At 40.6% G+C, this 18,981-nt stretch overlaps 1 protein-coding gene across 1 annotated transcript in view; it reads right to left on the bottom strand.

Moving 5' to 3' along the window:
- The window catches only part of nek1 (NIMA-related kinase 1), a 149,787-nt gene that overhangs the window by 105,714 nt on the left and 25,092 nt on the right, over window positions 1-18,981 (bottom strand). The window contains exons 9-15 of the mRNA XM_078394857.1: window positions 16,211-16,411; window positions 13,710-13,779; window positions 11,521-11,669; window positions 8,751-8,810; window positions 8,188-8,247; window positions 5,113-5,160; window positions 903-986 (exon numbers count right to left, since the gene is read on the bottom strand). Coding sequence (XP_078250983.1) covers window positions 903-986; window positions 5,113-5,160; window positions 8,188-8,247; window positions 8,751-8,810; window positions 11,521-11,669; window positions 13,710-13,779; window positions 16,211-16,411 — 672 coding nt within the window. The remainder of the gene's footprint in view (window positions 1-902; window positions 987-5,112; window positions 5,161-8,187; window positions 8,248-8,750; window positions 8,811-11,520; window positions 11,670-13,709; window positions 13,780-16,210; window positions 16,412-18,981) is intronic.

Raw genomic sequence — 18,981 nt, 5'->3', positions numbered from 1 at the left:
ATAGTGCTGTCTATGACGTCTTCGAGTTCTTCAGTTATTTCATGGAAGCCTGGTGGTGGTATTGACTGAAATTAATTTGTCATGTTTTTAAGGACGTGAAATCATTGGATATTTCTTACATTGTTGGATAGACGGGATTGTAACAGCTTGGCTATAAATATGGTTTTGGCACTCTTGGGTGACATGGGAACGGGAATGTTCTTGAAGCACTCTCCTCCCATTAACAGTTTAATTGTACATCTGGCAAGCCTGCAGAGCTTTCATCTGGTCTCTTGTTTAGGTGTGATCTAACTCGATGCCATAATGTTTGGATTATTATTAGGTGAAGCTGATTAAAATACAACATTCACATTTCGCTGAACACCTATACAGTTAGCCCTGGCTGATGCGATGTCCTGGTTGCCAAACATTAACTTCCCTTCCCATACTGACCTTTCCACCCTGTGCCTCCTCCACTATCAGAGTGAGGCCACACACAAATTGGAGGAATGGCACCTCGTATTTCATTTGGGCAGCTTACAACATAATGGCATGGATATTGATTTCTCTAATTTCAAGTAATCCTTGCATTCCCTCTCTCTCCTTCCCACCCCCACCTTAGTTGTCTTGCTAGTTTCACTGTTTATATCCCTTGGTTTTCACCTCCTCCTCAGCCAACAATGGACCATTTTGGGCTACTTGGCCATCGGTGCAAGTTTTGATTAGTTCCGTATCTTTTCAGTCCTCTAGTTTCCCTCTCCCCTGACTCTCAGTCTGAAGAAGGGTTGCGACCCAAAATGTCACCTATTCCTATTCTCCAGAGATGCTGCCTGACCAGAAATGCTGCTAGTTACTCTAGCATTCTGTGTCTATCTTCGGTATAAATCTGTATCTGCAGTTCCTTCCTGCACATTCAAACGTACCTTATGTTCGCCACTTCCCAAAGAACTGCTGACACCAAGCACGTGCCTCCATCCTTGTTCTCTGGCTCGGTTGATTCTTTCCCTCTACATTTTTTTTAAAAAAATTGAAAACAACTACAATTACAGTGTTAGTTCTTTGCCACACAACTTCTAGAGTTGCAGATGCAATAGTAAATCTGAACGAGTCATGATATCCATCGCTAACAAATCTCCTTTCAAAAAGGGACAAGGTGCTGGAGTAAATCAGCGGGTCAGACAGCATCTTTGGAGAACACGGAGAACCTATCCATGTACTCCAAAGATGCTGCCTGACCTAGAGTTACTCCAGCACTTTGTGTCTTTTTTGTAAACCGGCATCTGCAGATCTTTGCTTCTAAATCTCCTCAACCATAGATAGACACAAAGTGCTGGAGTAACTCAGCGGGACAGGCAGCATCTCTGGAGAGAAGAAACGGATAACCTTTCGGGTTGAGACCCTTCTTCAGACTGATGTCAGGGGCGTGGTACATAGATAAGAAAGTGTGTAGATAAGGAAGTATAAGGCGTGAAAACAAGACAAAGGGAACGAAGCTCAAGGAAAATGTAGAATAGATCATTGTTAGCTAGGAGAAGATAACAACAAAGTAAACAGAGATAAAAAGGAGTCGGAGATAGTAAAACTGGTCAGAGAACTGGGAAGGAGAAGGGGATGGAGAGAGAGAGAGGGATAGCAAGGGCTATTTGAAGTTAGAGAAGTCAATGTTCATACCGCTGGGGTGTCAGCTACCCAAGTGAAATATGAGGTGCTGTTCCTCCAATTTGCGCTGGGCCTCACTCTGACAATGGAGGAGGCCCAGGACAGAAAATTCAGTGCGGGAATGAGAGGGGGAGTTAAAGTGCTAAGCAACCGGGAGATCAAGTAGGTTAAGGCAGACTGAGTGGAGGTGTTTAGTGAAACAATCACCGAGCCTGCACTTGATCTCGCCGATATACAGGAGTCCACACCTGGAACAGCGGATACAGTAGACGAGGGTGGAGGAGGTGCAAGTGAACCTTTATCTCACCTGAAAAGACTGTCGGGGTCTGTGGACGGAGTCGAGGGGAGGGGGGGGGAAGGTATAGGGACAGGTGTTGCATTTCCTACGGTTGCAGGGGAAGGAACCTGGGGCAGGGGTGGTTTGGGTGGGAAGGGACGAGTTGACCAGGGAGTTAACATAGAAACATGGAAAATAGGTGTAGGAGGAGGCCATTTGGTCTGGGTGAAAAAGTTTTTTCTCATCAGTTTTAAATCTCGTCAGTTTTAAATGGCCTCCCCTTTATTCTTAGACTGTGGCCCCTGGTTCTGGACTCCCCCAACATTGGGAACATTTTTCCTGCATCTAGCTTGTCCGGTCCTTTTATAATTTGAAACGTTTCAATAAAATTCCCTCTCATCCTTCTAAATTCCAGTGAATACAAGCCCAGTCTTTCCAATCTTTCCTCATATGACAGTCCCACCATCCCAGGGATTAACCTCATGAACCTACGCTGCACTGCCTCAATAGCAAAGATGTCCTTCCTCAAATTAGGAGACCAAAACTGCACACAATACACCAGATGTGGTCTTACCAGGGCCCTATACAAATGCAGAAGGACCTCTTTACTCCTATACTCAAATCCTCTTGTTATGAAGGCCAACATGCCATTAGTTTTCTGTTGTGGAGGGAATGGTCTTTGCGGAAAGCAAAAAGGGGTGGAGATGGGAAGATGTGACTAGTGGTAGGATCCCGTTGGAGGTGGCGAAAATAGCACACTATAGCAATAAAAATAGCACACAGCACGTAATCGTCCGACATTTACACCACCTCCAACCTTCATTCCCTTTGTTCTGTTTTCACACTTGACAGTTCCTTATCTGTACACTTCCTTATCCATGTACCTCCCACTCCCCTGACATCAGTCTGAAGGGTCTCGACCCAAAACTTCACCCATTCCTTCTCTCCAGAGATGCTACCTGTCCCGCTGAGTTACTCCAGCATTGTGTCTATCTTCGATTTAAATCAGTATCTGCACTTCCTTCCTACTCCCCTCAACCTTCTTTGGTCCAAGGAAAACGATGCTACTTTTTACTGCCTGGCCTTGAGTGGATTTTCTCGAGTTGAAACAACACTGAAGAAAAATCTTTTTTGGATTTATGCTTTCAAAAAATATCTGGACTTTTGTGTAGCCTGATAATTTGTTCCACTCTTTGCCCATCTTACTTTCATTCTCAGCACATTGCAGTCCGCTTAATTCTACGTTGCTCTTTTATTTCAATTTATACTCAATTTCCTGACTTTCCTTGGTCTCATTAAAATGTATCTCATCTGTGCCCAAACTGCTTTTTCATTGGAGGGATCACGTTATTTATTTACAGTGTTTGTTGCTAGCCTTTGATTGATAGAAACATAGAAAATAGGCGCAGAAGTAGGCCATTTGGCCCTTCGAGCCTGCACCGCCATACATTATGATCATGGCTGATCATCCAGGATCAGTACCCTGTTCCTGCTTTCTCCCCATATCCCTTGATTCCGTTAGCCCTAAGAGCTATATAATAATAATAATAATAATAATATTCATTTATTGTCATTGCAACGAGTACAACAAAATTAAAAAATAGCCAATCCTGACGGTGCGTACAAACATATATGCAATAAATGCAAAAACAAATAAATACATAAATACAATTAAATACAATTATATTAAGTACAAGATTTTTTAACGGTGTTGCCTAGTGCAAAGGTAGTGTTCAGTTCTCGTATGGCCCTGGGGTAAAAACTGTTTTTAAGTCTGTTTGTTCGGGATTTGATCGACCTGAAACGTCGACCAGAGGGCAGATGAACAAACAGACGGTGGCCGGGGTGGGATGGATCTAACTCTCTCTTCAATACATCTGGTTCCTATCCAGCTGGGCTACTTCACTTTTAATCTCATGACATCCAAAATAAATTGTTTTGTGAACAGTTATCTTTGCCCATTCGAAGAAGTTCTAGATCTCTTAACCCTTTGAAAATCACATTTTGCAAAACAGTTTGTGATCTCAAATATCAACCTTTCCATAAGTTTTGTACTCAAATACCACAAAAAAAGATACCTGTTTAGAAGAGTAATAATTGGACAATGATTGAAAAAAAAAATCAAGGGCGACAAACCAAAAACATTTGGAATTCATTAATTATTTAAAATGCAAGTTGTATGTTTATGGAATGCCCAACCAGACAAGGGGTGGCGCATTGGTGCAACTGTAGCGCTGCTGCCTCACAGCGCCAGAGACCCGGGATGTGTCCGGACCGCGAGTGCCTTCTGTGTGGATTTTGCACTTTCTCACTGTGATCATGTGGGTTTCCGTCTGGTGCTCTGGTTTTCTCCCACATCTCAAAGATGTGCAGGATTGTAGGTTAATTGGTTGTTGTAAATTGCCCCTTGTGTGCAGGGAGTGGATGAAAAAGTGGGATGACATAGAACTAGCATGAACAGGTGTTTAGTTTAGGTTAAAGATGCAGCGTGGAAACAGGCCCTTCGGCCCACTGAATCAGCACTGACCAATGATCACTCCTATACCGGTTTTATGTTATCCCAGTTTTGCATCCTACACACTAGGGGTAATCTTTGCAGAAGCCAATTAATCTCCAAACCTGCACGTCTTTAGAATGTGGGAGGAAATCGGGGTACCTAGAGAAAACCCATAGGTCACAGGGAGAACATGCAAACTCCGTACAGACAGCACCCAGAGTCAGGATCGAACCTGGGTCTCTGCCATTGTAAGGCAACAACTCTCCCGCTGCACCATTGTGCCGCCCTCAGGCGATCGATGGTCAGCGTGAACTTGGTGGGCCAAAGGGTCTGTTCCCATGCTGTATCTCTAAAATTAAAATGTAGTGAAAATAGAACTTTGAAATATCTTTGAACAATTCCAAGAACATGCAAAAACTGTAGAAGAATGAATGAAATAAATAACACTTTTATGTAGCTGGCATACATATGCTACACTCAATAGATCACGTTTTTGTGTTCCTTGGTAACTACCATACTCGGAATGATAGACTCCATTCCAAGTCTATGGATGTCATGGTATCTGATACAATGAAAGTGCATTGTATTGAACAGCTCAAAAAGCATGCAATAACAATGAAAACAAAGGTGCTACCAAAACAATATTTTCAACCTTGTGTTATTTAAAACAAAGATCACATGAATTATAACATGAATGTACCCGGTCTTTCTCCATCCTTCTCATCTGCTCAGCTTTCAGCAAATTCATCTGTTTAAGACAAAAACATTAAAAAAAATATTAATTGATTTACACTGATCAATAAAGTAGCTTTTTAAATTAAATAGCTATGCTAGAAATCCTCAATAAGTACACATTTGGTTTTGCAATCAATGTCTTTTAAAATCATTTTTACGCCATTCTCTTCATTAGGTTTAGGTTTATTATTATTGCTATGTGTACTGAGATACTGTGTACTGTGTACTGAGAAAAGATGTGTTTTGCATGCTACCCAAACAAATCAATAATGTGTAGGAAGGAACTGCAGATGCTGGTTTACACCGAAGATAGACACAAATTGCAGGAGAAACTCAATGGGTCAGGCAGCATCTCTGGATAGAAGGAATGGGTGATGTTTCGGGTCGAGACCCTTCTTCAGACTGAGAATACTATATATAAATACAATCAAGTCAGACTCAAGTACAATAGAAGGGGAAGGTACAGTGCAGAATATAGTTCTCAGCATTGCGGCGCATGTTCCATAGACAAAGCTTATGGAAGGATCATTCAGAAGCCCAATAACAGAACTCTGCAATTTCTTGTGGTCTTGGACAAAGCTGTTCTTAAAACAAGCCTTGATGCAACCTGACAATATGCTTTCAATGGTGCATCTGCAGAGGTTTGTAAGTCATTGGAGGTGCAGAATTTTCTCAAGAAGTAGCTTTCAAAGCTTTAGTCAGCTCCAAATGTTTCCAACTAGACACCAACAGAGTAAAACAAATCCCAAACCTTCAAAATCAGTTTACAATCAGAGAGTATCAGACAGTGAAAAACTGGTAAGCTAGACAACATGTGTAAATATTCAAAAGCCATTGAAAGCCAAATGGAAACATTTACAAATAATTATTCCCTATATGCATTGAAGTTTTTTACTTTTCAAAAAGTACATTGTACTTTTTCAAGTGCAGAGTCCACATTTTAACTCTGGGGAGGACTCAAGAGTTGTACAGCATGGAAACAGGCCCTTTGGTCCACCACAGCCATACCAACAAGTGAGCTAGTGCCTTTTTCATGCATTCGACTTACATCCATCAAAACCTCTCCTATCCATGTATCTGTCCACATGCCTTATAAAAGATGAAATCTTACACATCTCTATCATTTTCTCTGGCAGCTCATTACATATACCCACCATCTTGTGCGTGAAAATATTTGTCTTTCAGGTCTTCTCAAAATCTTACCCCTCTGACCTCAAGACTATGCCCTCCAGTTTTAGATTCCCCTACCTGGGGGGAAAAAAAAAAGACTGACCAACCGTATTTTCTATGCTCTTCTTAATTTCATATTTTTCTGACAGGTCACCCCCCCCCTCAGTCTCCTTTCGCTCCAGGGAATACAATCCCAGCCAATCCAGTCTCTAATTATAACTCAACACTCCAAGTCCTGGCAACATTCTTGTGAATTATAAATGAATAATTAAATACAGGAAAAAAATGCTCTCCTATTAATTTTAAAACAGGTTGTGTTTCCCTTTTCATCTCATGGCAACTGTGTGTTCCTGAAGTGCCTAAAGCAATTATTTTGGAATATAGCTATTGCATAGCTTCTTTGTTATGATGAAAGATGGTAAAACAATAATAATACATTTTATTTATATAGCGCTTTTCATATACTCAAAGACGCTTTACAGAGATTTTGAGAACATAGGGAAATTAATAAATAGATAAATAAGTAAATAAATAAATGAACAGAGAAAGGAGACAGTAGGTGAGGTGACCTTCAGTGGTTGAAGGCAGTACTGAACAGGTGAGACTTCAGCGATGTTTTGAATGTGGTGAGTGTGGGGGAGTCTCTAACGGTTTGGGGTAGTGAGTTCCATAGGGTGGGAGCAGCGATGGAGAAAGCCCTGTCCCCCCAGGATCTGAGTTTAGTCCGGATGTGGGGGGATAGGAGATTGGCAGCGGCAGAGCGGAGGGTGCAGGTGGGAGTGTGCCTGTGGAGGAGGTCGGTCAGGTAGGATGGGGCCAGGTTATGGAGGGCTTTGTAGGTTATGAGGAGGATTTTGTACTGGATTCTCTGGGGGATGGGGAGCCAGTGGAGTTTATAAAGGACGGGGGTGATATGGTCACGGATCGAGGTGTGTGTGAGTAGACGGGCAGCGGAGTTTTGAATGTATTGAAGTTTATTGATGATTTTTGAGGGTGCGCCATAGAGGAGGCTGTTGCAGTAGTCCAGACGGGAGGTGATGAAGGCGTGGATGAGGGTTTCTGCAGCTGTGGAGGAGAGGGATGGACGGAGACGGGCAATGTTTTTGAGGTGGAAGAAGGCTGTCTTTGTGATGTGTTTGATGTGTTTGTCGAAGGAGAGGGTTTGATCAAGGATGATTCCAAGATTCCGGATGTGAGGTGAGGTGGATACTGGGAGACCATCAATGTTGAGGATGAAGTTTTGGGTGGATTTGGTGAGCATTTTTGGACCAATGATGATGATTTCAGATTTGTTGCAATTGAGTTTGAGGAAGTTTGATTGAAGCCAAGATTTTATTTCAGTAATGCAGTTTGTCAGTGTAGAGTGTGTGGTGGAGGAGATTGACTTGGTGGAGATGAGGAGCTGGTAAAACAATGCACTCCATTTGTTGCATTGATTTATTCAGACAAAAAGATTGAATTCATAATGCTCCCACAGAATATTTATCAAAATCCACTGCTCCCTGAAGGGAGAAGCTGTAAATAACATTGAAGTAGCTTCCAGTGGGGTTGAGGTAATTGTCAGGTGAAGAATCGAGTTAAATCAGGAAATTATTCACATTCTCTTATTAATTTTACATCAGACATTGAAGTGGGGGAGGGGTGATGTTAAAAAGAAATAAAGGGCTGTCTTTTGCTTCAAGGATCAGTGGCTTGTTGGGATAAGGCCGAGGTTGAGGGGCAGAATAACAATGTTTCATTCTGCCTTTTAAGGGAATGGTACTTTCACATTGCTCCGCTGAATGCTAATGAAACAGAATGCTAATGAAAATTTTCCTCATACTGAACCAGATTGGTCACGTATGATTCTCGGACACACTGGATGACATACCTGGTCCCTCTGCTTCCTTTCTCGTTCAATCTGTTCCTGTTTTTTCTTTTTGGACACTTCCTGGAAAAGCACATAAAAGGAGAACTTTCAGCTTAATATAAAGCAGAATGCACACAGGTTGAGAAAGAATCAGAAGGGCAGGTTGTCATAATGCTTCCAGTTATTTCCAGTTCCAGTTTGAACTGGAGACAGAGAAAGAGGGAAATATCAGAAAGAAATTGAGGAAAGGTTTGAAGGTTTCACTTTTTTTCAAAGCATAAAGATGAGGGGTAAAAATCTCCTTGAAACAATTTGCTTCTGGGAATTTATATATTCAAGGAAATTTATAAGATTTAGTTTAAAAGAGAGGAGCTATTTCTTCTCTTTAACTAAATCATTAAGATTGGGTTGAGAAAGCGAATGAATCCTTTGCAAACTAATTGGTGTGGCCAGAAGCTATTTGTTGAAACATTTTAGGGTATCCAAAATAATTAGGGAGCTCACATTTGCCGGAGCAAGTTTCTGACTCGCTCCATCTTCTATGAAAACTCACAACTATGTTATTCTTCTTACACTCAAAATACCTCAAACATTTTCCTCCTTTCATCCACTCCATTCATTTTCTTCACTGGAGTAGGTTGTGCCTAAATAAAAAGTGAAACTGCAAATTAGATCTGCTATTTCTACAACATAACTACATGCAAAAGGGGTATTGAGAAGGGGGTGGAGCAAGGATAAGCAAGTTGCATTTCATTTTTAAATAGATTGCTAACCCAGTGTAGGAAAGCTTCAAACTGCACGTAATTCCATTAGACAACAATTCCTCAGAAGACAAAGGAAGTCCGGCATGTCTTCAATGATGCTTATCAACTACTTATACACTGTAGAAAGCATTCCATCATGATGCATCACAGCTTGGTTTAGCAATAGCCTGCCCAAGACTGCAAGATATTGCAGAGATTTGAGGATGTAGACCAGCCTATCACACAAACCAGCTTTTTCCCACCAAATCAACTCCACTTACACTTCACGCTGTCTTGGGAAAGCAACCAACACAATCAAGAACCTTTTTCACCCTAGTTATTCCCTCTTCTCCTAGTTCCTGTTGGCCTAAAGATACAAAAAGCTTGAAAGCACAAAGGTGGGTAGGTGCCCGCATTATATTGTCAGTGGTAGCTGTGGAAGTGGATATAATAGTGGCATACAAGAGATTTAGATTGGTAGATGAATATGTAGGAAATAGGGGCATATGATCACACGCAGGGAAGGGGTTAGTTTAATTTGGCAAGATATTCCACACAGACATCATAGGCCGAAGGACGTGTTCCTGTGCAGTACTGTTCTTGTTATGGAAACAAGGAACTGTAGGTTTACACAAACGGACTGTAGTAAGGCAGTGGGTCCGTAGTAAGGCAGTGGGTCCGGCAGCACATGGATAGGTGACATTTCCAAAATGTCACCTATCCATGTTCTCTGGAGATGCTGCTTGAACTGCTGAGTTACTCCAGCACTTTGTGTCCTGTACGGCTCCAAGTTCAAAATTCTTGGGACTGTAAGCTTGTGGTCTGCTGCACTCTGTGTATATTCTATGTAAACTGTTGATAAAACGGTTTAAAATACTGTATTTGACTTTGCTCTACATCTACTGCCAATTAATGTTCCTAAATGTTTGTAGCAGGTTTTGGAGACAGAAATCTAATAGGATTTTGACTTCTTTGCCATCTGCCCATAGCCCCACAGTCACCTGAATCACATGTTTATTTACGCTGAATAGAGTAAATCAGGCAACCGAACCATTCTATCAACAACTAGAAAGCAGTCCTGAGTTGCTATCGACCTCATTGGAGACCCTCGAACTATCTTTAATTGAACTTTACCGAATTTGCACAAAACGTTATTCCCTTTATTCTGTATCTGTAGCTGTATCTGTAGCTGTGGCTCTACCTGTGGATGGTGTGATTGTCAGGTATTGTCAGGAATCAGGTATTGTCTTTCTGCTGACTGGTTAGCACACAACAAAAGCTTTTCAGTGTACTGCGGTACACATGGCATTGAACTAAACTAAACTATTCTGAAGGAGGCGTAAAAGTTCTTCTGCAAACCAGAATTCAAAATCTCCCTCTTCACCTTTCAATCCTAATTTTACACTGACAACTTCAGCATCGATTCCCATTCAAAGAAACAGATTGTCCCTGTTCATCAGACGTATCTTTAATCAATCGATTGAAAATCCCTTATGATAACTTCTTTGTAGAAAACCTGTGCAACAATTATTTTAGAATAAATCATAAGAGAAGCAGATTGAGGTTTTATTGATTGATATTTACTGGCAATTTATTTTTGCAGTAATCACATTATTTAACCTGCTGATGAAATTAAGGGATTGATTTTCAGAACACGGCAATTTGCTGAGACATCGGTGTCTATGCTTCTGGCAATATGGAGGAAAGTTTGATTGATTTTGGTAATGCTGTCTGATAGTTCTGCTTTAGGTACCATAAAGACATACTGCAAGGCAAGCTAATAGACATCTTACAATATCAAACCAAAACCATGAACACTAAACCCCATTCAACCTCTAATGTAATCAGGATACATACTACCATTTGCATGAAACTAGAAAACCAGCACTTGTTGCATACTGGAACTTCGGATTTAGTTTAGAGATACAGTGCGGAAACAGGCCCTTCGGCCTACCAAGCCCGTGCCAACCAGCGATCATCCCATACCCTAACAGTATCCTACACACTGGGACAATTTACAATTTTCACTGAAGCCAAATTAACCTACAGACCCCTTGTACGTCTTTGGGATGTGGGAGGAAACCAGAGCACCTGGGGAAAATCCATGCTGACACGGGGAGAAGGTGCAAACTCGGTACAGACAGCACCTGTAGTCAGGATCGAACTAGGGTCTCTGTTGCTGCAAGGCAGCAACTCCACCCCTACGCTGCTCCTGATATGCAAGTCAAGTTCCAGTACAATACTCTTACATACTGTAGAGAGTTTGTCTTGAAACTGTTCTACAAGACTCTACAGATATCACAAATATCTGTGACTTCCTTTTATAGGAAACCCCAACAAGGAGCCAACATTTATGAGGAGAGGAGGAATATAGAGGGAAAAAAAGCACAGTGGTGCAGCAGTAGATTTGGTGCCTTACAGTGCCATGGACCTGGGTTCCATCGTGGGTCCCTCAAAGCAAAGAGACCATTAAACAGTAAAAAGCAATGAAACATATCAGCAAAGATATTTCCCGAATAAAGCATACTCAAAACAGAGCTCACTGACAATGAGACTAATTGTTGTATGATCACAGAATAAATCCACATTTAATTATGTTATTACCCCTTACCTGTTTGTGTTTCATCAGCAATTTCTTCTCAGAAGGTTTTTTAGCGGCCTCTGCGGATTTTACTGTCAGTGGCACTTTATACTTGGCTGCTGGTTTGGTGATTTTCTGCGCAGGTCCAATGGATCCCGAGACTGGGCCTGGTCTTTTTACTGCCAAGGTTAGGAATATTGGTGGTTGAATTTCTGTAAACCTATAACTTTCAAACTTAATCTCTCAAATTATATTCTTTGTTAGTGTAATGGCAACTTAAGTCTTTTCCAGTAACCTCTTTTTAAATTGCCATTACTATACAGGGAGCTGGTGATCTTGAAGCAAACCCAACAGAGATTTTCCAGATGTTTTTCCAGTTTAATTAGTTGTTTATTGAAGTAGTGGTACAAACAAAGAGATGAACATACCAAGCTGTACTTATTTTGCACATAAGTAGTAGCTGGCTGCCCTGTTCCCCCTGTCTGCTCACAGCTCTCGTTGTAGGTCAGGTAAGAACTGTATCCTCTGGCTGCTCCCCGTGTCTAACTCTTCCCAGTCCCTGTATGCACAGATATACCACCTTGTTCTGGCTCCTCCCAGTCCATTATGCCCATATATGTATTCATCTAACGACAGCCCTCAAGTGTCCAAAATAATACGGCAAGATATATCTAGACAAAATATGCTAACAGCAGCCAGTACAAACACAAATGACTCCTACAGTTAGTTCAGTGGACCTGTAAGAGGGATCACAGCTGCTATCCTTGTTCCAATAGACCATTGGTAGAATGTCAGCATCATTGGCGAAAATGGACTAACAAATCACAAATTGAGAAAATGCTGATGTGCAATTTTTTAAAGCCATCCAACAAGGTGAATGAACATAATTGGATGTTTCTCTGCTGATCAACATCACTTAGTCATCACTTAATGCCATTGAGAAATGTTCAGGCTTGTTCCCAAACCTTTTCTCTTGTTTTCTGGGACAGAGGAGCCTTGCCACTATACTGAGAGTCAAGAATCAAGAGTGTTGCAATGAAATTCTTACTTGCAGCAGCACATCAGATATCCCCTTTGTTCTACCCATCCTTTTTTCCCATCTTCTCTACACCGAAAATAAAATGTTTGCTTTTGGCCATTTCTGCGGCAGGAATTTATACAGTACCTAAAACATTAGCTCTATTTGACCCTCTAAGCTACTGTTGCATTTTTTATATGTATTTACAATTTATATTTCTGTTACAAAGCTTAATACAAACCAAATTATGGCTGCTACCTCAAAAGTACTCTCCCACTGCCATCGTCCCAACGAACCAAGATTAATTTCCTAGAACTAAATCTTTTGCCGTTCACTTTGTTATAGGGCTAGTTATATAATAACAGCTGCTTGAAAGTATTGACAATTACACACCTTTTGCTCTGCCATAATCCAAGTTAATGTGAAGAAAGCTCAAATTTCCTATTGCTGCCAAATCACTTTTGCCCTCCTCAGAAATGTCCCTATGTCCCTTTGACCATTTAAGGATCTACAGCACATACCCAAAAAGGTCATGATTTTTTTTTTGTCCCTCAGTTAGATTCACTTGCCCTCATGCATTGTTTATCTGAGAATAATCATTCATTCTTACAGTTTGTTTTCTTAACCAATGCTCCTACATCCTTTCCTTTTCAAAGCATTTCTCCTCAGCACAGGAACAGGCCTTCCACACACGATGTCTGTGTAACCATGATATCAATCCAAACTAATCTCATCTTCCCACCCATGGTCTCTCTCTCCCCATTCCTTGCCTGTTCCATGTGCCTGACTAAATGCCTCTTAAACATTGCAACGCCATCTGCTTCCACTACCTCCTCTGGCAGTACATGCCAGGAACCTACCATTCTGTGTTTTTAAAAAAAACTTGCCTTGGAAATCTCCTTTAAACTTTCCCCCTCTCACCCTTAAAGCTGTATCCTTCCATTCTAGGGAAACAAAGAAAAGGCCTGGCTGAAATGATGTCTGATGCTGCCCGACGCACTGAGTTCCTCCTGCACTTTGTTTTTTGCTCTAGATGGGAGTAAATATCCCCAAGGACATTAATGTATTCAAGTATTTCTGATGAAGTGGATTTAAATACATGAACTGCATTCTGACACCCAATTAAAAAACACCTAATTTAAAAAAATCCAAAATCTTTTAAATGTATTTACTACCAAGAGCTCAGATCTTTATTTCTTACCTGCTGCATTGGGAATAACTGGTCTTGAAGCATGATGTTCAAACGCATGACCAAATTCGTCCATAATAAACTAAAAAGAGGCATGTACTTATTAGATTTAAGAAATTCTAAGACTCCAAAGTTGAAGTTATAACTGAGTTGCATTTATATAGCACTTTTAACACAGTATTAATATCCTTAAAAATTGCTCTATCAAAACGTTATGTAAAACATGATGCTGGGTCCGTAAATATTACAACAGGTGACCAAAGACTTGATCAAAGCAGCAGGTTTTAATGAGAGGAACACAAGTGTTAGAGAGATTTAGCGAGAAAATTCCAGAGTTTGAGTCCAGGGACTAAAGCCACAAAGAATGGTGAATAATGAAACTTAAGACTGAGGAAAAGGCCAAAATTAAGGAATCTCAGGGGCCAATAGAGGATTAAAGAGATTAGTGGCAAGAAAATGAAGAGGTTGTAACCCAAGGATAAGAATTTAGAAATCAAAATTTTGTTTCAGCAAGGTTCAATGCTGGATACCAAACAAAGGTGATAGGTGATATAGACAAAATGCTGGAGTAACTCAGCGGGTCAGGCAGCATCTCTGGAGAAAAGGAATAGGTGACGTTTTGGGTCGAGACCCTTCTTCAGACTGAGAGTCAGGGGAGAGGGGAACTAGAGGTATGAAAAGGTTCAGAACAAATCAGAGCCAGCACCAATGACCAAGGAAAGGTGGAGCCCACAATGGTCCATTGTTGGTTGTGAAATAACAAAATAATATATGGATATGAACAGTGGAACTAGCAGGACGACTAGGGTGCGAGAGGGACAGATGTGATTGTTACTTGAAATTAGAGAAATCAATATTCATACTGTTGGGTATCATCGGTATAAACCAGCAACTGTAGTTCCTTCCTACACAAGGTGATAGTTGGATGGGACAAGGCTAATTTAGACACTAATGGAGTTTTGAACGATCTCAAACATCTACAGGGTAAAATATGTGCTTGAAGGAGGAATTTTGATTAATCAAATCTGGAGGCAAAAAAAACCAGACAAAGGATTCACAATGAATCAAAAAAAAGGTAAAAATATGTCAGACACTGCAGATAGCCTGGAAGAGAACAGAAAATGTAGGAGGGAAATTAAAAGGGAAATCAGGAAGCAAAGAGGTCTTGAAATAATATTGGACTACAATCATATAAAATGAAATGTGCTTTGTAAGCATATAAAAAAGCAAAGTGCAGGATGTAAAATGGTGGGAGGTGGAGATTGCAAGTTTGAATCTTAATGAATATTTTACAACAGTCATCGCGAAAGATGAGCATGTCATTAATGTTGCACTTAAAGGAGAATGAGTGCAATATATTGAATGGGATGCACAAAGCAAAAGAAAGTGTGACAAGTGCTTTTATCAACTATGAAAGTAGTTAAATTTGTAGCTTCAGATTAATCTCAATGTATATCTCAAATCTCAGAGGTTCGGACTTCAGTTATCAATTCTTCACAGGATCAATACCAGCAGATTGGAGGACTGCTAATGGCATGGTATTGTTTAGATAGGGATTCAGGGGAAAATCAAACAAGTCTGAAGTAGGTTCCTGACTCAAAATGTCACCTATCCCTGTCCTCCAGAGACGCTACCTGATCTGTTGTTGGTGTGCTGTGTGCAGTTCTGGTCGCCCTATTTCAGGAAGGATGTGGAAACTTTGCAGAGGATGCAGAGAGCTTCACCAGGGTGCTGCTTGCATTCGAAGGTATTAGCTACGAGAAGCAGTTACACAGCTAGATTGGTTTCTGTACGGCAGAGGCCGATGATACACCCAAAAGGTACATTCATACTTGGTATTTCATAGATTATCTTACTAAGTGGAATTTAATCACAAAATCAGAAGATTTTCAAAACCTCCAATCCGGAAGCTAGGGCAGTTTCCATAACTTAAACATAGTTCACAGATTCCTAGTTTAGTTTAGCGATACAGCATGGAAACAGGCCCTTCGGCCCACAGACCAGTGATCGCCATACACTAGCATTATCCTACACACTAGGGACAAATTAAAAATTTTACCGAAGCATTACCATAAGGCAGCAACTCTACTGCTATGCCACCATGGCGCCCCAAAGTTCTCCTCATAGTTCTGCGATAATCGTTCCAATCATGGTCTAATGAAATATAAACACTACCTCACACAATTACAGACCTAATGTCCGTCAGGAGAGAAACATAATGTAGGAGCCATTATACACATAAGAACAAAGCAATAAATGTTTTTTGACATTTCTTTTCAAGAGATGGTTACCTGAACTGAGGGAGAGTGAGAAACATGTAAAAACAGTGGTATAGTTATTCTCCCCAAAGATTGGAATCAGAAGCACAATTCAAGCTTTTAAACAACAAAATACTGTGTGCAGTGTGAAATACCATATTCCTGATATAAAGCAACCCTCTTTACAACCGGGCCCAACTCGGAGATTTCTTTTGAACAAGTAAAAGATTAATGGCAAAACATCATGATACTCACATCAGGCAAAAGCAACTTGTCGATTCTTTTAGCAAGAAATGGTTTCTGCAGTAGAGAGCTCACTGACGGCCTGTCCCTTGGATTTCTCTTAAACAACTGCGACATTAAGTTACGTAGGTCATAAGAATAATGAACAGAAACTGGTGGATAAGATCCACGGATGATCTTTAGTACTAGATTTTTCATGTTGCCGGCTTCAAACTGCATCAAAAAGAAATGTAGCAAATGTGAACAATTTTACATTGAACATATTCTATTATTTCATTTGCATTCTTGTAAAAGCTCAGGGCACAAAGATTTCTTAAAACAAATCCCACTCAAAGGTAATATAAATTGGCAAAGGGAAGTTAACATGCACAGTTACCTAGTAAACAGAAGGCCTGTCTTCAACTGCATCTTAAAATTACACTTGTTAAAATATTATAAAATAAATAAAATATAGGTAAGCCAAGTCTTCTGACATGACCTACACAAAAATTACAAAGCATACGTACATGAATGATTCTGGAGATTGCAAAATATCAATACAAGGGGAGACTTTGCCAATTTCTGGAGAACATGAATATGTGACATTTCTGGTTGGGACCCTTCTTCAGAGAGTCTGAAGAAGAGTCCCGACCCGAAACATCACCTATCAAATGTTCTCCAGAGATGCTGCAAGACCCGCTGAGTTACTCCAGCACTTTGTGTCCTTTGGTGTAAAGGGAAAGAGACCAGTTAGTTTTAAAGCTGCAGAGATGGTGGGTGCTCCAAAATGTTGAGTCTATTTCCCTTCACAGATGCTGCCTGACCTACTGAGCTTCCCCCCGCAGTTTTATTTTTGCTGGGTGAATGGGTAATTAGGACAAAACAAATATCTCTGATCAAGTGGGGTAGGATTGCCATGGTGATAAGATATTGATGAAGTCATCTGATTCATGGATTAATAAAGGTAGCTTGAAAGTGCAGATGCAGATTAAGTCTAAGCAGTCAAAAGACAGATGTGCAAACTACGTGCAGATGGCACCTGAGGTCTATATGGAACCCAGATCACTAGAGCTGCAAGGTAAAACCTCCATTGCGCCTCCCCTATCTTATCACGTGATTTAAGCCACTAAAAAAGCAAAATGAAATGGTCGGCCAGCTCAGTATCTCAACAGTTTCTCCTCTGGCTCAATATATTTAACTACCTTAAGATGTGCTACTTGGCTAATTATTTTACATTTGGAAATCCAAAGTCAATTACAAAAAAGCAAAAGGCATTAACGTTGGATGAAGTGCAGTACATTCTTTCATGTACCGCTTTCTTACACCCAACAATTTCTGTATAGCATTGCAGCATGCTCATTTTAAAAAAATCGTGGACAATCGCACTCAATTCGATTTAATTTTCTCCCTCCAGCCTATTCCATCCAAATGTCTAAATGTTCTGAAAATTATTTCCTCTTTCCATTTCAACCTTACTGTTCAACAAACAGTTGGGGCGGCAGTAGATTTGCTGCCTTAAAGTACCAGAGAGCCAAGTTCGATCCTGACTATGGGTGCTGTCCGTACGGAGTTTGTACTCTCTCCCTCCGACCATGTGGGTGTTCTCCAAGTTCACCGGTTTCCTCCCACACTCCAAAGACATTGAAGTTTGTATGTTAATTGGCTTCAGTAAAATTGTAAATTGTCCCTAGGATAGTGCTAGTGTACGGTGGTCGTTGGTCGGCGCAGACTCGGTGGGCCGAAGGCCCTGTTTCCACGCTGTCTCTTTAATGTCTAAAAACGAGTTTCCTGAAACATTATATTTGCCTCTCTGCACATCCCAGGACCTAAGTCGTTAGCTATGCTGCCTTCATTGGTACATTTGTGTCTTCTCGTCATCATTTCTCATTGTGTAACTATTGTTTTGCTGATTATTATCCACCTTAATCGGGGTTAGTTCCCTTATTATCTCTTTGGAATTTGGTTTCTCCTCCCCAGGTGATTCTCTTAAACCTTTTGTTTCCCCCTTTCATCTGTTTTTATCTTTTATCTGCTTGCTGACGATTCCAATGTCTAGGCATTTTAAGTTGCTGTAGTACCAGTCCTTTATTCTACTCCATTAACTAGATTCTGCATGGCATCTGTTTATGCTATAAGGCAACATTACTAACATAGGAAAAGTAACCTGTAGGAGGTCATCCGTCTATTATATGGGACCTTATGAAAGTCATGGTAAAATTTACATAGACTACATAAAATGCATTGCCCTGATTAACCTTACTTGTTAATTCTGCAGATAATTCAATTATTAGTCAATCACAACGTTCCACACTGACTGTAGACACCGTTTGCTCCACTTCCCACATGCAGCACTACATAAATATGCCAACATATTCCTTACCCATGTTGCCCAATTAGAATTGGTAGCTCTTGAAAAGTGTTTTGAAAAAAATTATGTCTCACAAATGGATTTCAAGGTCTCTGTCATAAAATGCATCAACAGCAAATATACCTAGTTAGAATCACAGTAAAACAGTTTTCATTTTAAATGGGAACAGAAGTACATGAAAATGACGTCACATGTGGACAGAATGGTCAGGAAAGCCTTTGGTATTCTGGCCTTCATCAGTCAGGACATGGAGTATAGAAGATGGGATGTTATCTTGCAGTCTATACGGAATACTGTGTTCAGTTTTGGTCACTCTGCATAAGAAACCTGCCATTCAGCTAGAAATAGTGCAGAAAAGATTTACAAGGATGTTGCCAGGACTGGAGGGACTGAGTTATAGGGAGAGATTAGGCTAGGACAAAGTCTGAAGAACTGA

Source organism: Rhinoraja longicauda, chromosome 3, assembly GCF_053455715.1.
Source record: "Rhinoraja longicauda isolate Sanriku21f chromosome 3, sRhiLon1.1, whole genome shotgun sequence".
NCBI classification, from domain to species: Eukaryota; Metazoa; Chordata; class Chondrichthyes; order Rajiformes; family Arhynchobatidae; genus Rhinoraja; species Rhinoraja longicauda.
This window is presented reverse-complemented; position numbering and strand designations above follow the sequence as displayed.